The 21541-nt window shown below is 42.0% G+C and overlaps 1 protein-coding gene across 1 annotated transcript in view; it reads right to left on the reverse strand.

Annotated features, from left to right (window-relative positions):
* rnf17 (ring finger protein 17) overlaps window positions 1-21541 on the reverse strand; it is a 93093-nt gene that overhangs the window by 31634 nt on the left and 39918 nt on the right. Inside the window, 14 exon segments of the mRNA XM_060929311.1 lie at window positions 801-945; window positions 1677-1907; window positions 2004-2127; window positions 2201-2315; window positions 2397-2512; window positions 2612-2768; window positions 3742-3877; window positions 3970-4145; window positions 10855-10975; window positions 14036-14216; window positions 14949-15110; window positions 15183-15278; window positions 16625-16842; window positions 20487-20540. Of these exon segments, the coding sequence (XP_060785294.1) occupies window positions 801-945; window positions 1677-1907; window positions 2004-2127; window positions 2201-2315; window positions 2397-2512; window positions 2612-2768; window positions 3742-3877; window positions 3970-4145; window positions 10855-10975; window positions 14036-14216; window positions 14949-15110; window positions 15183-15278; window positions 16625-16842; window positions 20487-20540 (2032 nt within the window).

The raw sequence follows: 21541 nt of genomic DNA on the forward strand, positions 1-21541 counted from the left end.
GTCATTCCAATGGTGTAGCAGCCACAGTTCCACCAAAAGGCGCACGAAAACAAGTCCCACACCGCCAACACAGCCGCCGCACATCATCACTCGCAACACCACGCCATGGATCCACAAAGCAAGCACAGACGCACCGCCACGCAGAGTGCTGGTATGTCCCAAACCACCTGCACAGCCGCCCTGATGCCACCGAGCAACATCGCTCGGAACATCACGCCAAGCACTAAAGCACCGCTGCACAGAGCGCTGGACAACCACAATGTTAAAATGAGCAACGAGCTCACTGCAGTCCATAGCGAGGAGCACAGGCATCACCCACGGCAAGCCAAGGCCTGGAGGGAACCGACGCCCAAAACTGGGTCCGGAGCTACACCACAACTGGTGGACAACACACTCAAACAAAAACAAAACATCAAACTATACAAACAACAACAACAAAAAAAGAGAAAATTAAATAAAAAGATCTGGTGAGAAGTGGCAGCCAGAATGCGCACGACGTACTCTCAATCGGAAACGGAAAGGTGTGAATATATATCGTGCCTGTGGTGGACTCCTGTCCCATGGCCAATGTTTCTGGGCTAGACATACTGACATGAAATGACATGCATGTTAACATAACCAACAACCTGTAATTCATCCCTTTTAAGCACCCCCGACACGTGTCGTGCACCGTTTCCTGCCTTAGAATGTGCCACTGAAAGGGAGATGAACAAACTGAGCAGAAACCCTTTTTATCGTTTTCCGATTTATGATTTTTCAGCACTGATCTTGATTTTGCAGAAGTGCATTTGCTGTCTTACCTCTGCAACATTGCTGGATGACACATTGCACACCTTTCCTCTCTCCCAAATACCATTCACATTAGCAGCACAAAGCGTCTCCGCTTTCCAGATGATTTCCTGTGGTTCAGACTTCGAATACTCTTTTTTTAGGAAGTCATGAATCCTAGCACATACAAGAAACAGAATATGTTGATTACTATATTGTAAATACTGTTGATTACTATATGTATTAACTATTGAACATTTAGGACTGGTGGCACGGTGGTGTAGTGGTTAGCGCTGTCGCCTCACAGCAAGAAGGTCCGGGTTCGAGCCCCGTGGCCGGTGAGGGCCTTTCTGTGTGGAGTTTGCATGTTCTCCCCGTGTCCGCGTGGGTTTCCTCCGGGTGCTCCGGTTTCCCCCACAGTCCAAAGACATGCAGGTTAGGTTAACTGGTGACTCTAAATTGACCGTAGGTGTGAATGTGAGTGTGAATGGTTGTCTGTGTCTATGTGTCAGCCCTGTGATGACCTGGCGACTTGTCCAGGGTGTACCCCGCCTTTCGCCCGTAGTCAGCTGGGATAGGCTCCAGCTTGCCTGCGACCCTGTAGAACAGGATAAAGCGGCTACAGATAACGAGATGAGACATTTAGGACTGTGATTTTAAAAAAAGGTTGGTGACAAAACCTGAAGACAAGTGATTTATATGTAACTGATAGACATTATATTACTTTACCGAACAACACTAACAATATTTTGCTCTTCAGGATTAGTGTCAAAAACTACAAAATTAACCAAAATCGCTCTGCCAGCTAACAGTCAGTTTGATGATAGTAATGTTCAGGTGAGTGGTTCAGGAGTCAGGCCAACACTTTCTTGATTACCACTTAGATTTTATTTTATGGACACCGGTACCTCTTTAGCTGAGTGTCATACTGAAGCAGCTGCACACAGATATTTCCAGGGGAGGTCACATGGGTAACCTTCACTTTCACATCCTTCAGACAAGCTGGCAGGATCAAACCGGGCTGAAGTGCTGAAGGGTCAAGGGTAGGAAGTGTTGGCTTGCTCGGAGATGAGCACTCTTCCTCCAGTGGGGGATCCCAAACTGTATGCTCCAGTGGGACAGGTTTCTTACGTGAGACTCTAGGGCAGACAGTATAATTTACCTGTGAGTGATAGGCTTTTAGTGTAAATGACGCTGTGTAGATGCTTTCAATTTAAAAAGAATATTGTAAATACTGTTTGGTCAGAGAGGCCAGCCCTTTTGTCACCAAGATTTCTCCGATGTTGGACAAACACTCAGTAGAATGCTCGCTGACCTCAAACAGACATACAGGCATCGCCTTGGAAACAGGTACAAGTTCTGGAAAACATGTACAAAAACATGAAATGCTGCAGTAGCTTAAAGAATTTATAAATGCATATGTATAACTCACCTTTTGCAACTACAACGACCAATTTCTGGTCTGTCAGTTTCCGGAAGATGTCAATGCTCTCCTCACTCCAAGTTTCTCCTGCACTCAAAACACTATCCAGAGTACACCACAGCGCCTGAAGAGAAGAATAAGAAAGAGACAGCTTAGCGCAAGGCTACAGATACTGATCATCCCTAATCCCTTACAGGATTCTCACCATGGCTGGCAGTGCAAAAAACTCGTCCTTTATTTGTCTGAGGTCTTTAACAGACAGAGTGTCTCTGTTGCCAAAATCTACATACTGGACTTCCACCATCCGTCCACCAGGGAAACCTGATAAGTAGACTTCACATCAGTAAAATAAATAAAATTTAAAAACAAACAAGAAATGCGCGCACACAGACTCTCACTCAGACACACACACACACACACCTGTGACTTGAGCCCTGCACCAGTCCTTGTTATCATAGAGGGCAACACAGGCCTGGGATAGAACAGGTGAGTAGATCTGAAGGTCACTTTCAGCTCCAGGAAGCCCGTAACAGTTTTGCAGTTGTGTGTTTAGTAGCAGGAACTCCATATTGTCCACCTTCATGATAAATATAGTTAATATCAACAGACTCCACATGGATTAGTGCTTACATCTAAATTGGGCTCCCCCCCAAAAAAAAATAAATAAATAAATAAATCACACACACACACACACACACACACACACACACACACACAATATATTTGTTAAACAATTCCAAAAAAAAAAAAAACCTCCCAGAGCTCAATCAATATAAAATGTTTTCAGAAACGTGCATGTCATTCATAAAAAATTATGATTCATGAATAGTAAATTGTCAAAAATTAATCAGAAACCACCCATTTAGCTAAACATGGCTTAAACTCAAAGTCCTAAATAAAAATATTCTCCCTGGAAAAGACTGAAGGATAAAAGGAAAAACAAAAGAAACTCCTGAGCCTGCTAGAGTCACTGAATCACTCACAGGATGGATTAAAAAGAGCTGAACAACCGATAACACACACACACACACACACACACACACACACAAGTACTACCAAGTGTATTATTACACAGTACATCCAAAACTGGAACTGCTCTTTTAACTTTGAGTAGGCTACCTGCCCCTCTCGCACAGGTCTCCGTACAGCCCCGAGGCCTCCAATACAGGGCCTTTAAAAAATAACACTATTTTCCCCCCCGACAGACTTCCTTTCTTTACAGTACCGTGTTTCTTCTGGTGAAATGGCTACCAGATTGAGTTTGGAGAAAAGAAAAAAAAGTCACGGTGTCGTATACCACGTTAACATTTTTAATCGCCTTGGATATTAAATGAGCAATTATTTACAAGCCATTTATTCTAAAAATGTTAAAATAGAGCAAATTTACAGTAAATCTACTGTTCTGTATATACATTCTACAAATAAACCATTCATATACAAAATCACATGTTTAGTTGTTTGAAAAAGTAACAAAAATACATGTGGGGTTTTTTTTTTTTTCCAAAATTTAACTCAACTCTAACTTTTGTGTCAGAGTACAGTCAACTCACTATCTGTATGTAGAAGTCTGATGGTGTGTTTACATGGGAAACCACAGCATTGAGCTCCGTGTTCAGTTTGGGATACACCGGTGGATAAAACAGCAGCGTCTTACTGCCTGCAGAGGCCACCTGGGGGAAATAGAACCTGCCACAACACAAACACACATTTTAATAATATTTAGATAATATTAAAAGAGAGTGACGTTTAGCTTTTCAGCTAACGGTAACATGTCTTGCCTGGCAAGCTCCATGAACACAAGGTGTTCTCTTAGAGAAAGTGACGTGTTCATTGACCCTTTCTTCAGATCCACCAGAAGAGTGTCTCTCTCCTCACCAAGCACCTGCATGTCCACAACACTTGAGCCAATCACACGCTTCATCTCTTCAGACGCTTCCCTGCTCCAACCTTTTACCTGCAACAGAAATACACTCATTGAGCACGTTATTAGGCTGTTTGGAGAGCAAAAGGGCAGCCCTACCCAGTATTGGAATAGTGTTCTGAATAAAATGCTCAGGGAGTATAGTTCCACGAATAGTTTAGCAGCATGGAAACAAGCTCTTGCCCATTAGTCCCTTATTTACAGTGCCTTGCAAAAGTATTCATACCGTACCCCTTGAACTTTTTCACATTTTTCCACCTTACAACCACGAACTTAAAAGTTTTTTATTGAGATTTTATGTGATAGACCAACACAGAGTAGCACATAATTGTGAAGTGAAACGAAAATGATAAATGATCTTCAAAATTTTAAACAAATAAAAATCTGAAAAATGTGGTGTGCATTAGTATTCAGCCCCCTGTACTCTGATACCTCTAAATACAATCCAGTGCAATCAACTGCCTTCAGAAGTCATCTAATTAGTTAATAGAGTCCTACTGTGTGTACTTTACTCTCAGCATAAATACACTTGTTCTGTGGAGGCCTCAGTGGTTTGTTAGAGAACACTGAAGAACAAACAGCATCATGAAGACCAAAGAACTCACCAGACAGGTCAGGGATAAAGTTCTGGAGAAGTTTAAAGCAGGGTTAGGTTATAAAAAAAATATCCCAACCTCTGAACATCTCAAGAAGCACCGTTCAATCCATCATTCAAAAATGGAAAAAGTATGGCACAACTGCAAACCTACCAAGACATGGCCGTCCACCTAAACTGACAGAGCGAGCAAGGAGAGCACTGGTCAGAGAAGCAGCCAAGAGGCCCATGATCACTCTGGAGGAGCTGCAGAAATCCACAGCTCAGGTGGGAGAATCTGTGCACAGGACAACTATAAGTCGTACACTCCACAAATCTGGCCTTTTTGGAAGAGTGGCAAGAAGAAAGCCATTGCTGAAAGACAGGCATAAGAAGCCATGTAGGGGACACAGCAAACATGTGGAAGAAGGTGCTTTGGTCAGATGAGACCAAAGTTGAACTTTTTGGCCTAAATGCAAAGCGCTATGTGTGGCCAAAAACTAACACTGCTCATCACCCTGCACACACCATCCCCACTGTGAAACATGGTGGTGGCAGCATCATGCTATGGGGATGCTTTTCTTCAGCAGGGACAGGGAAGCTGGTCAGAGTTGATGGGAAGATGGATGGAGCTAAATACAGGGCAATCCTGGAAGAAAACCTGTTGGAGGCTGCAAAAGACTTGAGACTGGGAAGGAGATTCACCTTCCAGCAAGACAATGACCCTAAACATACAGCCAGAGCTACAATGGAATGGTTTAGATCAGTGGTTCTCAAACTGTGGTACGCGTACCACCGGTGGTACGCGAGCGATCTCTGGTGGTACGCGGGGGAAAGTCATATTTTCGCATTAACATTTTCAGCTAAAAAAAAAAAAAAAAAAAAACCTGAAACATACAGTGCATAATAAATACAACGTTTCAAAAGAAATGTGTAGCTACGTGTGAGAATGTGAAAAATTACGTCTGGCTTTTACATTTTTGTGGCAATGCAAGTCTTCAGGATTCTTTTTTTTTTCCTTTTTTTGTGCTGAGATGTTTGATATTTCACATATCTTCTGCTGAGAAAAAAAGACTTGATGTTTGTGTTATTTGTGGGCCAGATTAGGAGCATAATTTTGTAGAGGTCAAATATGTACTGTATGGCTCTGTGCCATTTTCATTCAGTTGCAATTTGAGTGTGTATTGTGCTGTGTATGTAGGAGTATGTGAGAATTGTTGGACAGAGTTGTAAATGTCTGATTCAGTGTTAACAGCTATCAATAAATAACCATAATAAGGAATAAACATCTCTCCTGTGTGGCTGAAGCTAATAGGGAAGGCCTATGCTGCTATATTATAATGTTGGTGATCATGGTGGTACTCAGAGAGCTCAATATTTTCTCAGGTGGTACAGAGTATAAAAAGTTTGAGAACCACTGGTTTAGATCAAAGAATATTCATGTGTTAGAATGACCCAGTCAAAGTCCAGACCGAAATCCCAGTGAGCATCTGTGGCAAGACTTGAAAATTGCTGTTCACAGACGCTCTCCATCCAATCTGGCTGAGCTTGAGCTATTTTGCAAAGAAGAATGGGCAAAAATTTCAGTGTCTAGATGTGCAAAGCTGGTAGAGACATACCACAAAAGACTTGCAGCTGTAACTGCAGCAAAAGGTGGCTCTACAAAGTATTGACGCAGGGGGGCTGAATACTAATGCACACCACATTTTTCAGATTTTTATTTGTTTAAAATTTTGAAGACCATTTATCATTTTCGTTTCACTTCACAATTATGTGCTACTCTGTGTCGGTCCATCACATAAAATCTCAATAAAAACTTTTAAGTTCGTGGTTGTAAGGTGGAAAAATGTGAAAAAGTTCAAGGGGTATGAATACTTTTACAAGGCACTGTACAGTACATGTAAGATGCACATGCCCCAATTTAACTCCAATTATATCCAAATAGGGTACAACAGTGCAAGAATTCCAGCTTTTATATGTAAAATCAAGTGAACACTGAGAATTACAGCGCATATATATCAAAAACGTGCTTCCCCTTTTAAAGGATCCATCTAGTTTGGATGTAAATACCTTTCAATTATAGCTGAAAAGTCTAAATAGTGAGCTTTTGTTCACCATTTAATCTCAACTTGAATATACTGTGGTAGACAGCTAAAACAGTACCTCTCTCAGTGTCCGAATATTTATGGCCCTGACTGTATAACTAATTTGCGTGACAAGAATCCTAATTTATGCAGACATTGTGACAATCAGACATTCATTCAGCTTTTTCAAATAAAAAGCTAAATGGAATATGAAAAATATATACAGTAGGTACACATTTTTGGACGCCTCAAATATTACAACATTACGGGCATTTGGCAGACATTAGAGCACTGAAATCCTCCCTCTGCATTTAAGCCAGTGGACAGCTGTGTTGCAGCACCTGGGAAAAAAATTGGGGCTTAAGGCCTCTGCATGCTCTTGCGACAAGGCTTTCGCAGATAGCTTTTCGCAGACAGTTGTAATTTATCGTTGAGCAGGGAGTAATAGGCGTGCACGATGTTATTCACCGCCACAACGCAAGGGGGCGCGCAGTCGCGAAATCGCTAGGAGTAGTTGGTGGGTGTGGTTAGTGGAGTGTTTATCCTCCGGTTACTTATAATGACTAGAACTGGAGTCGTATAGATGTACGTACTTCCTCACTTCCTTGATCAACTGCTCTTCGTGCTGCTCCATCTTCGCTCGTGTTTTTAAAAATGGCGGTCATGAAAACAAAAACCGGGAAAGTAGGGAAGTGGAAGTGCGTGTACAGCGGATGTAGAGTGGACCAATCAGAGCCCTCGTCTGCGAGGCTGTCTGCAGTTGTCACAATTTTTGGGAGGTGCGCGCAGAGCGTCTGCGAAGGGGGGGGGCTTCGCAGACACCATCTGCAAGGACCGGGTTGTCAGCATAAATTGGCCTTTAGGTGCCTTGCTCAAGGACACTTCAGCCATTCCTGCTGGTCCAGGGAATCAAATCGGTGACCTTTTACTCCCAAACCTGCTCCTCTAATCTTTAGGCCATGGCTTCCTCATGAAATATTAAATCAAAATCAACCGCTATTTACAGGGATGTGATTTGGGGCTGGTGAAATTATCTGAAAATTTTAGCCGGGGGTCTGGGGGCCACAGGCCCCCAGCTGGTCCAGGGCAGCGCCCTGGTGGGGGGACAAGGGGGGGCGAAGCCCCCCGAAGCTCCTGGGTTCTGGGGTTCTCTGACTTAAAAATTTTACTAAAATGGCAAGCAAACACACAAGAAAAAACGTGTCATGATTAACAAATTCAAGCCAATTTAATGGTCAACATGCAACTCTGAGCCCCTATAGTAAATTCAATGATTCTTAACTGACAAAAAGCCAAAACATGAAACCTAAAAATGTCATTCTAAATTAAATCTGCATTAGAATAAATAGAAAACTGTATAAGGAAAAACAAAATTTATACTTTCAATTACTGTAGAAGTTGAACATACCTAAATGTGCCTTTTCAAACAAACATGATGCAACATAAGAATTCATCCACCATTATTTATTAAACTCTATTGCTCCTGGTAGTCTCCCGGTTTGCTTCTTACGTATGGCAACTTCTAATATTTGATTAAGTTACTGCACACCCCGTTTAGACAGGGTAACAGGATTGACACAAAAAAAAAATTAGTTATGCATAGACTACTTACCAAAACTGAAATTTTTAAGTAAATATTCTCAGATTCAGTTCATTCTGCCATCCATATAAAAGGTGAGAATATGTAGATCCTTGGCAACAAATAATTTCAATAATAGCTTTTGGGAGCATTTATTTTTGTTGTGATTAAATCATGGTAACAGAACTGACACAAACCTCTGGGACAGGTACAAAAATTAACAAAACATCGAAAAAATCTCTTTTCTTAATGGCATTTTCAATTTGTGACATCATATGTCCATTGTGGTTTCCACAGTCTTGTCGTTGAACATGAAAAAGTTTCAATTCCACCTTTGGCTAACATTAAGAATCATGTCTGAAAAAAGTCTCTTTTCAGTGGGACAGCCATTTTTGCTCATTTTCGACCCTAGAATTTGCTACAAAATACACATTTATGAACCAAAGTAGTCAAATTTTTAAATGCAAGGTAGAACTGATAATGTTTTATCATATGAGACCATAAAAAGGTTTTAGAAATCTCATCTCATCTCATTATCTCTAGCCGCTTTATCCTTCTACAGGGTCGCAGGCAAGCTGGAGCCTATCCCAGCTGACTACGGGCGAAAGGCGGGGTACACCCTGGACAAGTCGCCAGGTCATCACAGGGCTGACACATAGACACAGACAACCATTCACACTCACATTCACACCTACGGTCAATTTAGAGTCACCAGTTAACCTAACCTGCATGTCTTTGGACTGTGGGGGAAACCGGAGCACCCGGAGGAAACCCATGCGGACACGGGGAGAACATGCAAACTCCACACAGAAAGGCCCTCGCCGACCCCGGGGCTCGAACCCAGGACCTTCTTGCTGTGAGGCGACAGTGCTAACCACTACACCACTGTGCCGCCCCGGTTTTAGAAATCTCAAAATGTAAACAAAACACGTCCGGACAAAAAAAAAAAAGTTTTCTGTGAAATTGACTCATATACAGAACTGTACAGTGTTCACTCACTTGAGGATTTTCATATGCAAGAATAAAAATCACTTTTTCACTAAACAACATCCACAAAAAATGTGTTTGCAATTAATTGGGATCCACTGTTTTTATCATTTCAACCGCGCATCAGACCCTCGGCCAATTGAAAATGTCTTTCATGCACTTTTCTCCCTCATGAGAATTTGGAAAAGTTGGCAAGCATGTATTATTTGCACTAACATTTTAATATTGAATAAACAAAGCAAAATTGTGTATAATTACCTTACATCCACGCTGTGGGAAAAGTTTAGAGCGAAAATTAAAACTAACTTCGAGTGAAAAAGGTGAAATAATCTGTGATGAAGTTGGCAGAGACTCTGAGGTAAAGTGAGAGGAGGCGGGAGGAGTCAAGCATCACTGCCGCCTCACAGACTCACTTTCCCGGGTTAAACTCCCACCGCTCCCCCTCTCTCGAGCTTTTATTTTGTTTTCACTGAGTAACCATTTTGATTTGTAAACTAGAGCCGTGATTTAAACTGCTGTTTCTTCGGACGTAACTAAAACAAACTGAAATAAAAACCGCCCCTTCTTTTCTCCTCAGAAGGTTTAGCCTCCGATGCTAACCTTTTAAACACAGCTTTCATAGCGTGCGCATGTGCATCCAGGAAGCAACAGATGGTGCGAGGCCCCGTTGCCACGGCAACCTTCGTCACCCCGCGAAAACATACCCAACTGTCGCACGTGCAGTGACACCATCACCACTCACAGGTTTATTATGGGGAAAGAAATGAGCTGGGTTGTTTTTTTCTTCTTCCCCATGTTTATTTACTTTAAACACACACACACACCCCAAACTGATGATCAGGTGCATCTTTACGCTCGATCACGGAGGCTGCCATCTTTCAACTCTTTGTTTGAAGCGAGCTTACGTACAGCTATCTAACAAGCGCATTCATTGGTTGTTACAGAGCGATGGGCCAATCACGTACCTCGTTTCATCTCAATGACGGAATTACTGAAAGTCGGAACGAATAGGATATGAATGCGGATTTTTGAGCGAAAAATCGGAAAAAAAATTTTTTTTTTCAAATTTTGAGGTGAAAAAAGCGGAATTCCGCGAATTCGCGGAAAAAAAAAAATCACACCCCCGTATTTAATAATGAATTTAGTAATTTCCTGAAAATCAATGGTATCAGGCAAATCTAGCGTTACAGAATCCTGAACTGTGTGTCACTCACTTCCAGTTACTGTAGTTATTTACACACTCAGAGCTAGCTAGGTTTTTATTTGTTTCTGAACTCCAATAGGTCCGATTTAACTAAAGTCCACTGTGCTAGATTAACCTGAATAAAAATTACTTCATTAAAATCACTGACTACGCCTTGTATGATAATGCTAAAAAAGGCAAAAAGAAGTTTGGCCCAACTTCACAATTTTACATAACTGCATTTTTTATGCAGTTTATTTTAAATACTGAGTAATTACAACGTGAGAACTTTACAGAACAATTCATTACGCTGATCCTTAGCTCTGATCTCTCACCAAGTCTGAAGGAATGATGTCTTTCAGGGAACACCGAATGGCCTGAGGAGCCCACCGATTCAGGTCTGCCTGGGCAGCAGAATCAGCTCTCCGAACACAGTCATTTAGCCTAACAAGATCACTGAGAAAGTGAAAGGGAGAGTGGTCACAGTGAGAAAATATCCACAAACTCCACATCTGTGTTCATGTAGTTTTTGAATATTTCGCTACCTATAGCCAAATATGATACAGCTGGCAACTTATACCTACCACCACCCAGTCAGTTAGGTACCTTGGTAGCTAACCAGTCAGCCAACCATTCGGGCAGGCAGGTATCCAATTAGGTAAATCAGGCAGCTCGCACATACAGCTGGCTGGCAACAAGGTGCCTGGATGGCTGGCTGACTGACTACGAGAGGGCGAGGTGGTCTGGCATGCAGTCAGGATTTCAATTCATTCCAAAAGGGATCTATGCAGTTGAGGTCAAGGCTCTGTGCAGGTCACTCAAATTAATCTACACGAACCTTAGAAAACCATGGATTTTTATAAAGTTCACTTTGTGCACAGGGGCATACACCATACAAAGACGTTCTAGGCAATTCTGTGCTTCCAACTTCGCGGCAACAGTTTAGGGAAGGCCCACATATGGGTGTGTAAGTCACATACAGTGAGGTCCATAAGTATTTGTACAGAGACAATTTCATTATTTTACCTCTGGACACCACCACAATGGAGTTGAAATAAATCAAATCAAGACATGATTGAATTATAGAATTTCAGATTTAATTGAAGGGGTTTCACAGAAATATTGCATTATTGTTTAGGAATTACAGCCATTTTTGTAAAATCATGAAACTTGAGACTGTCCAAATACTTATAGACCTGACCATGCCTTACCTGTGTGAATGACCACTTCTGGATACCGGTCTACCTGTTTCAACTGGCTGTCTGGCTACCTAACCTACATACCTACCTCGTTACACTACCCCACCTACAGAGCTACTTACCTGCCTACCTCAGGGACACCCACCTACCTGCTTGATGTAAACCTGCTTGATGTAAAGCTGGCTACCTACCTGGATGGAGCTCTACCTTGCTGGTTGGCACTTACCTACCTGGCTACTTCTGAACTAATTGGCCACATACCAACCTGTGTGAATGACTTTGTTGTTACGTATTAGCCCGCCTGCCAACCTATCCAGCTCTCTACCTAACAGGCTGTACGAATTTCTGCCTGCCTACTTGCCTGGCTGTATTTCCACCTGCTTAACTACAACCCTGATTCCAAAAAAGTTGGGACAAATTGTAAATAAAAACGGAATGCAATAATTTACAAATCTCAAAAACTGATATTGTATTCACAATACAACATAGACAACAAATCAAAATGTCGAAAGTGAGACATTTTGAAATTTCGTGCCAAATATTGGCTCATTTGAAATTTCATGACAGCAACACATCTCAAAAAAGTTGGGACAGGGGCAATAAGAGGCTGGAAAAGTTAAAAGGTACAAAAAAAAAAAAAAAAAAAAAAAAAAAAGGAACAGCTGGAGGACCAAATTGCAACTCATTAGGTCAATTGGTAATAGGTCATTAACATGACTGGGTATAAAAAGAGCATCTTGGAGTGGCAGCAGCTCTCAGAAGTAAAGATGGGAAAAGGATCACCAATCCCCCTAATTCTGCGCCAACCAATAGTGGAGCAATATCAGAAAGGAGTTCGACAGTGTAAAATTGCAAAGGAGTTTGAACATATCATCTACAGTGCATAATATCATCAAAAGATTCAGAGAATCTGGAAGAATCTCTGTGCGTAAGGGTCAAGGCCGGAAAACCATACTGGGTGCCCGTGATCTTCGGGCCCTTAGACGACACTGCATCACATACAGGCATGCTTCTGTATTGGAAATCACAAAATGGGCTCAGGAATATTTCCAGAGAACATTATCTGTGAACACAATTCACCGTGCCATCCGCCGTTGCCAGCTAAAACTCTATAGTTCAAAGAAGAAGTTGTATCTAAACATGATCCAGAAGCGCAGACGTCTTCTCTGGGCCAAGGCTCATTTAAAATGGACTGTGGCAAAGTGGAAAACTGTTCTGTGGTCAGACGAATCAAAATTTGAAGTTCTTTATGGAAATCAGGGACGCCGTGTCATTCGGACTAAAGAGGAGAAGGACGACCCAAGTTGTTATCAGCGCTCAGTTCAGAAGCCTGCATCTCTGATGGTATGGGGTTGCATTAGTACATGTGGCATGGGCAGCTTACACATCTGGAAAGACACCATCAATGCTGAAAGGTATATCCAGGTTCTAGAGCAACATATGCTCCCATCCAGACAACATCTCTTTCAGGGAAGACCTTGCATTTTCCAACATGACAATGCCAAACCACATACTGCATCAGTTACAGCATCATGGCTGCGTAGAAGAAGGGTCCGGGTACTGAACTGGCCAGCCTGCAGTCCAGATCTTTCACCCATAGAAAACATTTGGCGCATCATAAAACGGAAGATATGACAAAAAAGACCCAAGACAGTTGAGCAACTAGAATCCTACGTTAGACAAGAATGGGTTAACATTCCTATCCCTAAACTTGAGCAACTTGTCTCCTCAGTCCCCAGACGTTTACAGACTGTTGTAAAGAGAAAAGGGGATGTCTCACAGTGGTAAACATGGCCTTGTCCCAACTTTTTTGAGATGTGCTGTTGTCATGAAATTTAAAAAAAAAAAAAATCACCTAATTTTTCTCTTTAAATGATACATTTTCTCAGTTTAAACATTTGATATGTCATCTATGTTCTATTCTGAATAAAATATGGAATTTTGAAACTTCCAAATCATTGCATTCCGTTTTTATTTACAATTTGTACTTTGTCCCAACTTTTTTGGAATCGGGGTTGTATATAGATTGATGGCTTGCTACCTACTTAGCCTATCTGGATGGTACCTGACTTACCCGGCCACCTGCCAGACTAGCTAGGTACCAAATAATTAATAAATATTCGGTTCACGCCGATGTTTAAAAATAAGTGTAAACCATAAAGACAAGAAAAGTGCGGAACTGCACACTTCCAATTTGATGTGTAAATAAAATTAAAACACGTTAAAAAAAATAATAATTCAGTCCATTTTAAGCTGAACTGTTCCTGCACTCGTTATTCATGCATGGTGTGTACCAGACAGACAGACAGACAGACGCTCTCCTCACCCTGAAATGGTGAGTCCCTGAGAGAAGCCATAATCAAGAAAGAACACTTCCAGGCGTGCAAGATCATTTGCTGAGCACTGAGTCACACACTCCAGACAGCCTTTCTGGATCAGCTCACATACCAGTGCTCTACACCAGAGGTCATCCTTCCACTTCACAAACACCAGTGCTCCTTCATGCACATACACACAGGGGGAACATTTAAACTTCTTGATCATCTGTCAAACGGTTACACCTCAAATGCATTAACGGATTTGGATAAAAACATAACTCACCTTGAAATGAAATCGTCACAATACCAAATACAGGGCACTGTTTTACAGTGTAATTGTATATGAATTCTGGATGATTGTAAATCTCAAGCATGAATAGTCAAAGGACTCTCTAAAGTTTTCTGAAAGACCTCATTGGATGCCTCAAATAAACCTTAAAATATACTTCAAAACAGGACGGAAGCTACTGCAGAAAAACAATTTCAGATATTTGACCTTCCTGTGACCTTGATCACACGGTGGCACAAAGATATGAAGCTTATATCTTCCACCTCGTTCGCGTCGCTCACTCGTGATACATTTAACCACGCGAAGATAAACTTCATATCTTCACGCAATATCCTCTATATTACTGCATGTGTGCAATATTGATGGCTTCATAAAATTTCTTTTGACAGTAGTAGAGATGTCGAACAGAATTTTTCTGTAGTATCTAGAAAAACCACCACCTTTCAACACAATCCTTCTCATCCGGCATTTCTGCCCAAGCTATTTTTTTTTTTTTTTGGAAATGCATGCATGTGCTAATATAAAAAAGGATGCCCTTGTACATTTGTATACAGTAACAAATTACAGTGAGGCAGGGGGAAATCAGAAACATGCTATTCTAACTAAATTCTCCACATTCTTACCGGTCTTGATTTGGTCCTTTACAGTGAAGTGGCTGCATTCTCCAGAGCAGATGCTGTTAATCCTGCTGGCCAGCAAGACTCTTGCTTTGCGCTCAGCCATATAGTGCACGTAGAAATGTGTCGGGTTGATTATGTGGGTCACCGCAACCCAATTCTGCAATGCTGGAAACAAGAAAACACACATTAGTTTTCAGGTCGAAACCAATAGAAGGGAATGGATTCAAGGAAAATGACTGATTCCACCACTTTGAGAGACAGCGATCCTGTCTGGCAGTGCCTTGCGATTCTTTCTCGGCACCCTTTGTTTCTCTGCAGGCTTGTATTCCTGGACTAAGGGAGCAGAAACAGGTAACTGATATAATTTTCCAACGAAACAAAGAAGCTGACCAACATACATTCATTCCATATTTACAGTACACTACCGTTCAAAAGTTTGGGGTCACCCAGACAAATTTTGTGTTTTCCATGAAAAGTCACACTTTTATTTACCACCATAAGTTGTAAAATGAATAGAAAATATAGTCAAGCCATTTTTCCGGCCATTTTGAGCATTTAATCGACCCCACAAATGTGATGCTCCAGAAACTCAGGTGGGGTTTACATTAGACCGTATCAGCGGATCATCAGATTAACGTTTTTAAAACGATTAGTGTGCACACAGCAACGCCAATACACGATTCGCGTGCACACAGCAATGCCAATACACGGATACGCTCGGCTCCGCAGGCATCCTGCGCTCCAAATCACTCCGCCCCGAACAGCGAGTGCTCTCTAGAGGGTGCGCACTCCGGCCCTGCGCAGCTCACAGAGCGCGCGCGAGTGGAGCGCACAAGCAGTGATTTGGGACTGAGCCGCTGTGTGTGTGATCCCAGCGCATGTCGGGCATGCGCGTCACTTACCACTTGCAAGTGGAAGGATGGCAAGCCTAAAGACCATCATAACTACACAATGGGCAGTATTTGCATCAGTATTTGCAGTATTTTCATATTTTTATACTCTTTAATGAAAGGTGATACAAGGCGGAAGTCTGCGCCGTTTTTCAGCAGTCGCGTCACATGACCAACGCCAGCGAATCAGGAAGGTGGATGTCACAGTGACGTTGTCCAATGACGACGCCAGCTAGAGCTCAGCACAGCGTATCCACGTATTCTCAATGTTTACACAGCACCGGACCAGACACGATCTGGATTGAATACGTGGACCCTGGCGGATTCCTGTTTCCCGGCGTTTTAATGTAAACGGACAGTGCATCCGCGAAGAAAACGAGACAGATACGGTCTAATGTAAACTTGGCCCCAATCTGCTCAAAGGAAGGTCAGTTTTATAGCTTCTCTAAAGAGCTCAACTGTTTTCAGCTGTGCTAACATGATTGTACAAGGGTTTTCTAATCATCCATTAGCCTTCTGAGGCAATGAGCAAACACATTGTACCATTAGAACACTGGAGTGATAGTTGCTGGAAATGGGCCTCTATACACCTATGGAGATATTGCACCAAAAACCAGACATTTGCAGCTAGAATAGTCATTTACCACATTAGCAATGTATAGAGTGTATTTCTGATTAGTTTAAAGTGATCTTCATTGAAAAGAACAGTGCTTTTCTTTCAAAAATAAGGACATTTCAAAGTGACCCCAAACTTTTGAACAGTAGCGTACACACATGGTATGTGCATACCCATTACATCGCTCTCCTCATCAGCAACTGTTTCCTCAATGATTTCCTCTATAATAACATTAGGACTTGGAGCATGGATGCGTTTGGGGGATGCTGGACGAGGAAACACAGGCACTCGAGGACTGTCTCTACCGCCTCTCCTTTCCCATGAACCTCCACTCCTCACTGGCTGTTCGACATGCTCTGACGCAGGAGGGATGACCACCTCCTCACACACACTGACATGATGAAACAACCAAGTCACATACATGGAGGATATCACATGGTGGCACAAAGATATGAAGTTCATCTTCGAGTGGTGAACATCTTCACGTGTGAGCGAAGCAAACAAAGTGAAATACTTTTCAACACAAGATAAACTTCATATCTTTGCACCACCATGTAAACGTTCTTTATTATATAGACACATTCACAAGAAAAAAAAAAAAATACGCAACTTAATCAAAAGAATTTTAATTTTGATCCGGTTCACCATTTTGACCATGCATCAAAATGACAGAGTGAAGATATCAGGAAACGCGTCACTCAAGTCTGGGATGTATTTCGTATGAAAAATACGAGTTTTTCAAGATGAGAAGATAAACTTCAAATCTTCAAGCCAACATGATTTTCTTTCAATTACACGGTCATGTTCACGAACAAAAAGTACACAAATTTATCAAAATCCTCACAAGTGGTTTTACTATTTATAGGCATGTGTTTGAGGAATATGAAAGTTTTTGTTTTATTCTGTAAACTACTGACAGCATTTTCTCCCCCAAACTCCAAATAAAAACATTGTCACTTGGAGCATTTAACTGCAGAGAATGACAACTGGTCAAAATAAAAAAAAAGAATCAAGTGTGTTCAGATCTTGAATAAATGCATAGAAATCAAGATCATATTCAATTTTAAACAACAAAATACTCATGTTTGAACTTGGGAGGAGTTCAGAAATCAATATTTGGTGGAATAACCCTGACATTTAAAATCAAATCATAGCTTACATGCCTCTTGGCATGCTCTCCACCAGTCTTTGACGTTGGTCTTAGTTGACTTTATGCCACTCCTGGTGCAAAAATTAATTCAGCTCAGCTTTGTTCGATGGCTAGGTGACCATCCATCTTCCTCTTGATCACATTCCAGAGGTTTTCAAATGGGGTTCAGGTCTGCAGATCAGGCTGGCCATGACAGGGTCTAGATCTTGTGGTCCTCCAGCCACACCTTGTTTGACCTGGCTGTGTGGCATGGAGCATTGCCCTACTGTAAAACCCAATCCTCAGAGTTAGGGAACAATGTCAGAGCAGAAGGAAGCAAGTTTTCTTCCAGGATAACCTTGTACATGGCTTGATTCATGTGTCCTTCACAAACAAAATTCTGCCCCATTCCAGCCTTGCTGAAGCACCCCCAGATCACCGATCCTCCACCAAATTTCACAATGGGTATGAGACACTGTGGCTTGTAAACCTCTCCAGGTCTCCGTCTAATCATTTGACGACCAGGTGATGGAAAAGCTGAAAATTAGTGTTATGTCCCTCTTCTACCTCTAGGTGGCTGTAGGTTCTCCCGTATTTTCTTGTGTTTTGCCTGTTGATTGTCTTCCAGGGGTTCCCTGTTGGTGGGACGTCTCCAATTGGTCTACCTGGCATGTTGCGCACTATAGAGATCTTGCAGTCACGTGACCGGAAAGTACACAACCGCCATCTTGTCGGTCAAAAACACCGCTGAATACTGCTGCACTCGTGTACAGAATGGATCAATTTCAACCAACGGACTACACGGCTCATTTTTCTAATGAACAGATAACTAGATATATGTCTAAAATAAACGATCTACAGATTTGTGACCCTTATGGCTTACCGGACGGAGTTTTCACGACCGGATTTTGAACTGCCAGCGGAATACCCGGACGTGTATAATTACCTCATTAACTTTCCCTCGCTGTTCAGTGGTGAAGCACTGCGTGCCTATAAATCTCTGGACAGTTATCTTTCCAGAAATTCAGGATTTGTCAGCGACTCAGATGTGGCATCTTGTAAACAAGAATCCTCATTGGATGGGTAAGTCACTTAAGTATTGAGTATAGCACTGACCAGCCGATTATAGAATAGAATAAGGTAATTCCAGCTGTAATTCCAAATCGTCCGTCTTGTTTACATGGATCTGGCGTTGGAGAGGTAGAGGCTTGGCAGTGGAGGTTTGAGTGGCTGTTTTCTGAGCTTAGTCAACAGGCCGGCTCTGCCTGCAGCCTCGCTTTTGCTTCCGCTCCCGGCGCCGCCTCCTTCGCCTTGCTTCCGATAACAATCCACGGAGACCCCGCTGGTCTTGCTATCTCATCCGGAATGTTGTGCATGCGATGGAAATCGCTACAAACCGTCATTTTCTGCTGGAAACCAATGTCCAGTAAGTCCATACGGTCGTAGTGGATATTGAAGTCCGGTACAGACGAACAACAGGCAAAAATACACACAAAAAACATAAAAAAACATGCACAGGTAGGGAGAGCTTGTAGCCGCAGCCGTTGTAGTAGAATTGTATATAGTAGGGTTTTCCAGAAGAAAAGGTAGAAGTAAAAGCAGAAGTAGAACCAGAAGTAGAAGGCGGAATATGGCGTTTGACCGACAAGATGGCGTCTGTCACAATCTGGATCGGCTGTGACGTCACATGCAAGTGCTCCATAAATGGGAGCTGTGACCAGGAGCAAGAGGGGTTGTCTTCACGCCAGCAGCTGATGCCGTTATTTACCCTTATTATATTTAGTTATTGTTTTTGTTTTATTTACTATTTGCTTGTATTGTAAACCCCTTACTTGTAATAAACCCCCTAGACTTGAGTCTGTTGGTTTTTTGGTCATTCGTGTGTTACGCTGGTTAGCTGGTTGTAACAATTAGACTCCAAGATGATGACCTTACTCCAGTCCTTCATGGTCCAATCCTTATGGTCTTTAGCAAACCTCAGCCTGGCTCTTCTTTCCTTCTCACTTACGAAGGGCTTTATTTTTCTCACTTTGCATGACTTCAATCCCACTCGGAGGAGCCCGTTTCGAACCGTCCTTACCGTGCACTTAACCCCAGCTACCATTTTCCATTCTTTTTGTAGGTCACTTCATGTCATCTTATGGTTGTTGAGTGACACTCAAAGGAGCTGATGATCATCCCGGTCAGTGGAGAGTCGTTTTCGCTCTCTGCCAGTCTTGTAACGTAGTTGTCCCCAATGTCTGCTGTTTGACCTTGTTTTTATGAACTGCCATTTTTGAAATTTTGAGGATGGAAGCAACCTGACACTCACTGTTTCCCTCTGCCAGTAAAGGCAGAATTGAAACCTTCCCTTTCTCACTCAAAACTGTTCCTTTTAACTCTCTTGGCATGATGAATAGATATTTTTGTATTCTAATTCAAGTTACTACTAGCACTGTTTTCACCATCCAAACTGGTCCTATTGCAAGTGGATAGTGATGACCACAGCAGTGGTTTTTATACTTTTCCTTGTTAAATAAGATTTAGTTCAGGTGATCACCTAAATCAGTACCTTAAGTAAAATTAAGTGTGCTTGTGTTGGAATTCCAGCACAGATGCTGGAATGAACTGGCTGCCATACATAAAGGTGTGGATTTAAAAAAATTGAAGTGGTTTCTAAATTATTTCTAGAGCAGAATGTGTGTGTGTGGTTGATGGTTTTCACAAACAACCTGCTCTCCTTTTTTTTGTACCTCAAATATAATTATTCAAGGAAAACCTTTTTTTTTTTGCAGTTCAAAGATACACATAAATGCTGGAACAGGAACAATTTTATTCCATATAGTGTGCTGAATATTCCAATAGTCGATCATCTATGGATATTAGATAAAAAGAAAACTGCACTCAAGGTAAAAACACCTACTCACAGCTTAAAATTGCCTTCCAGGCAGTCTCTCACATGGTCTTCATTGATAATGCACCTATACAAAAAGATCAGTAAATTTAATATGTCCACTGTTCTTTGGGAGACAATTATATAAACCGTCCAGGGCTCGACATTAAGGACTGCCCGATTGCCCGGGGCAAGTGAAACATACATTCGGGCAAGTGGGATATGTCCCTGACATGCCTGACCGGGCAAGTTGGAATGAGCCTATATTACCAACTAGCACGACAAAAATTAGGCTTTTTGATCTTTTATTTCAGTTCCTAAAAGCGTCCCTCACTACGTATCCGCCATTATGTCTTGGCTGTTTTCTTAGTATCGGTTTCATTTACTGCTCATCTCATATCATCTCTAGCCGCTTTATCCTTCTACAGGGTCGCAGGCAAGCTGGAGCCTATCCCAGCTGACTACGGGCGAAAGGCGGGGTACACCCTGGACAAGTCGCCAGGTCATCACAGGGCTTTCATTTACTGCTTTGCAAGATATTTTATATACCCCCGCTGTTGTAGTATGGTACACGTACTGTTTGTATAGACCCCTTGTGCATGACGTCACGCATCACGTGATTACAGCTGAGGTCAGACAGACACCGTCTTTCATCCAAGCAAGGCTTAATCTGTCTTCAATATGGTTCATTTTTGCGCCGTTTTTGCATGTTCAAACAGAGAAATAGATAAAAGGCGTCACCGTCTCCCCGCTATCAAGAAAAATGTTAACAAATAGAAGCAAATGCTTCAAGAACAACGAGGAAATGAGTGGCTAAAGAATACGAGGAGAAGAGCTCAGCCTGAAAACTCCAGAGAAATTCACGATTGTATTTAAAATGTATTTTACAAAAACGAAGTCGGAAGTGAGGATGGAAGAGTTTGCTTAAGAATCTCGTTTTATTTTTTTCTGCTCGCTTTCGAGTCAGCGCCTTCATGAAAGGGTTTGATTTTCTTACGGGTGAAGCCGCTTCCTTATTCGACACAGAAAACCCAGATTGGTTTCAGACAACTCGGGCATAAAAAACTCAACAAGGAGTGACATGCGCGA

Source organism: Neoarius graeffei, chromosome 9, assembly GCF_027579695.1.
Source record: "Neoarius graeffei isolate fNeoGra1 chromosome 9, fNeoGra1.pri, whole genome shotgun sequence".
Lineage (NCBI taxonomy): Eukaryota > Metazoa > Chordata > Actinopteri > Siluriformes > Ariidae > Neoarius > Neoarius graeffei.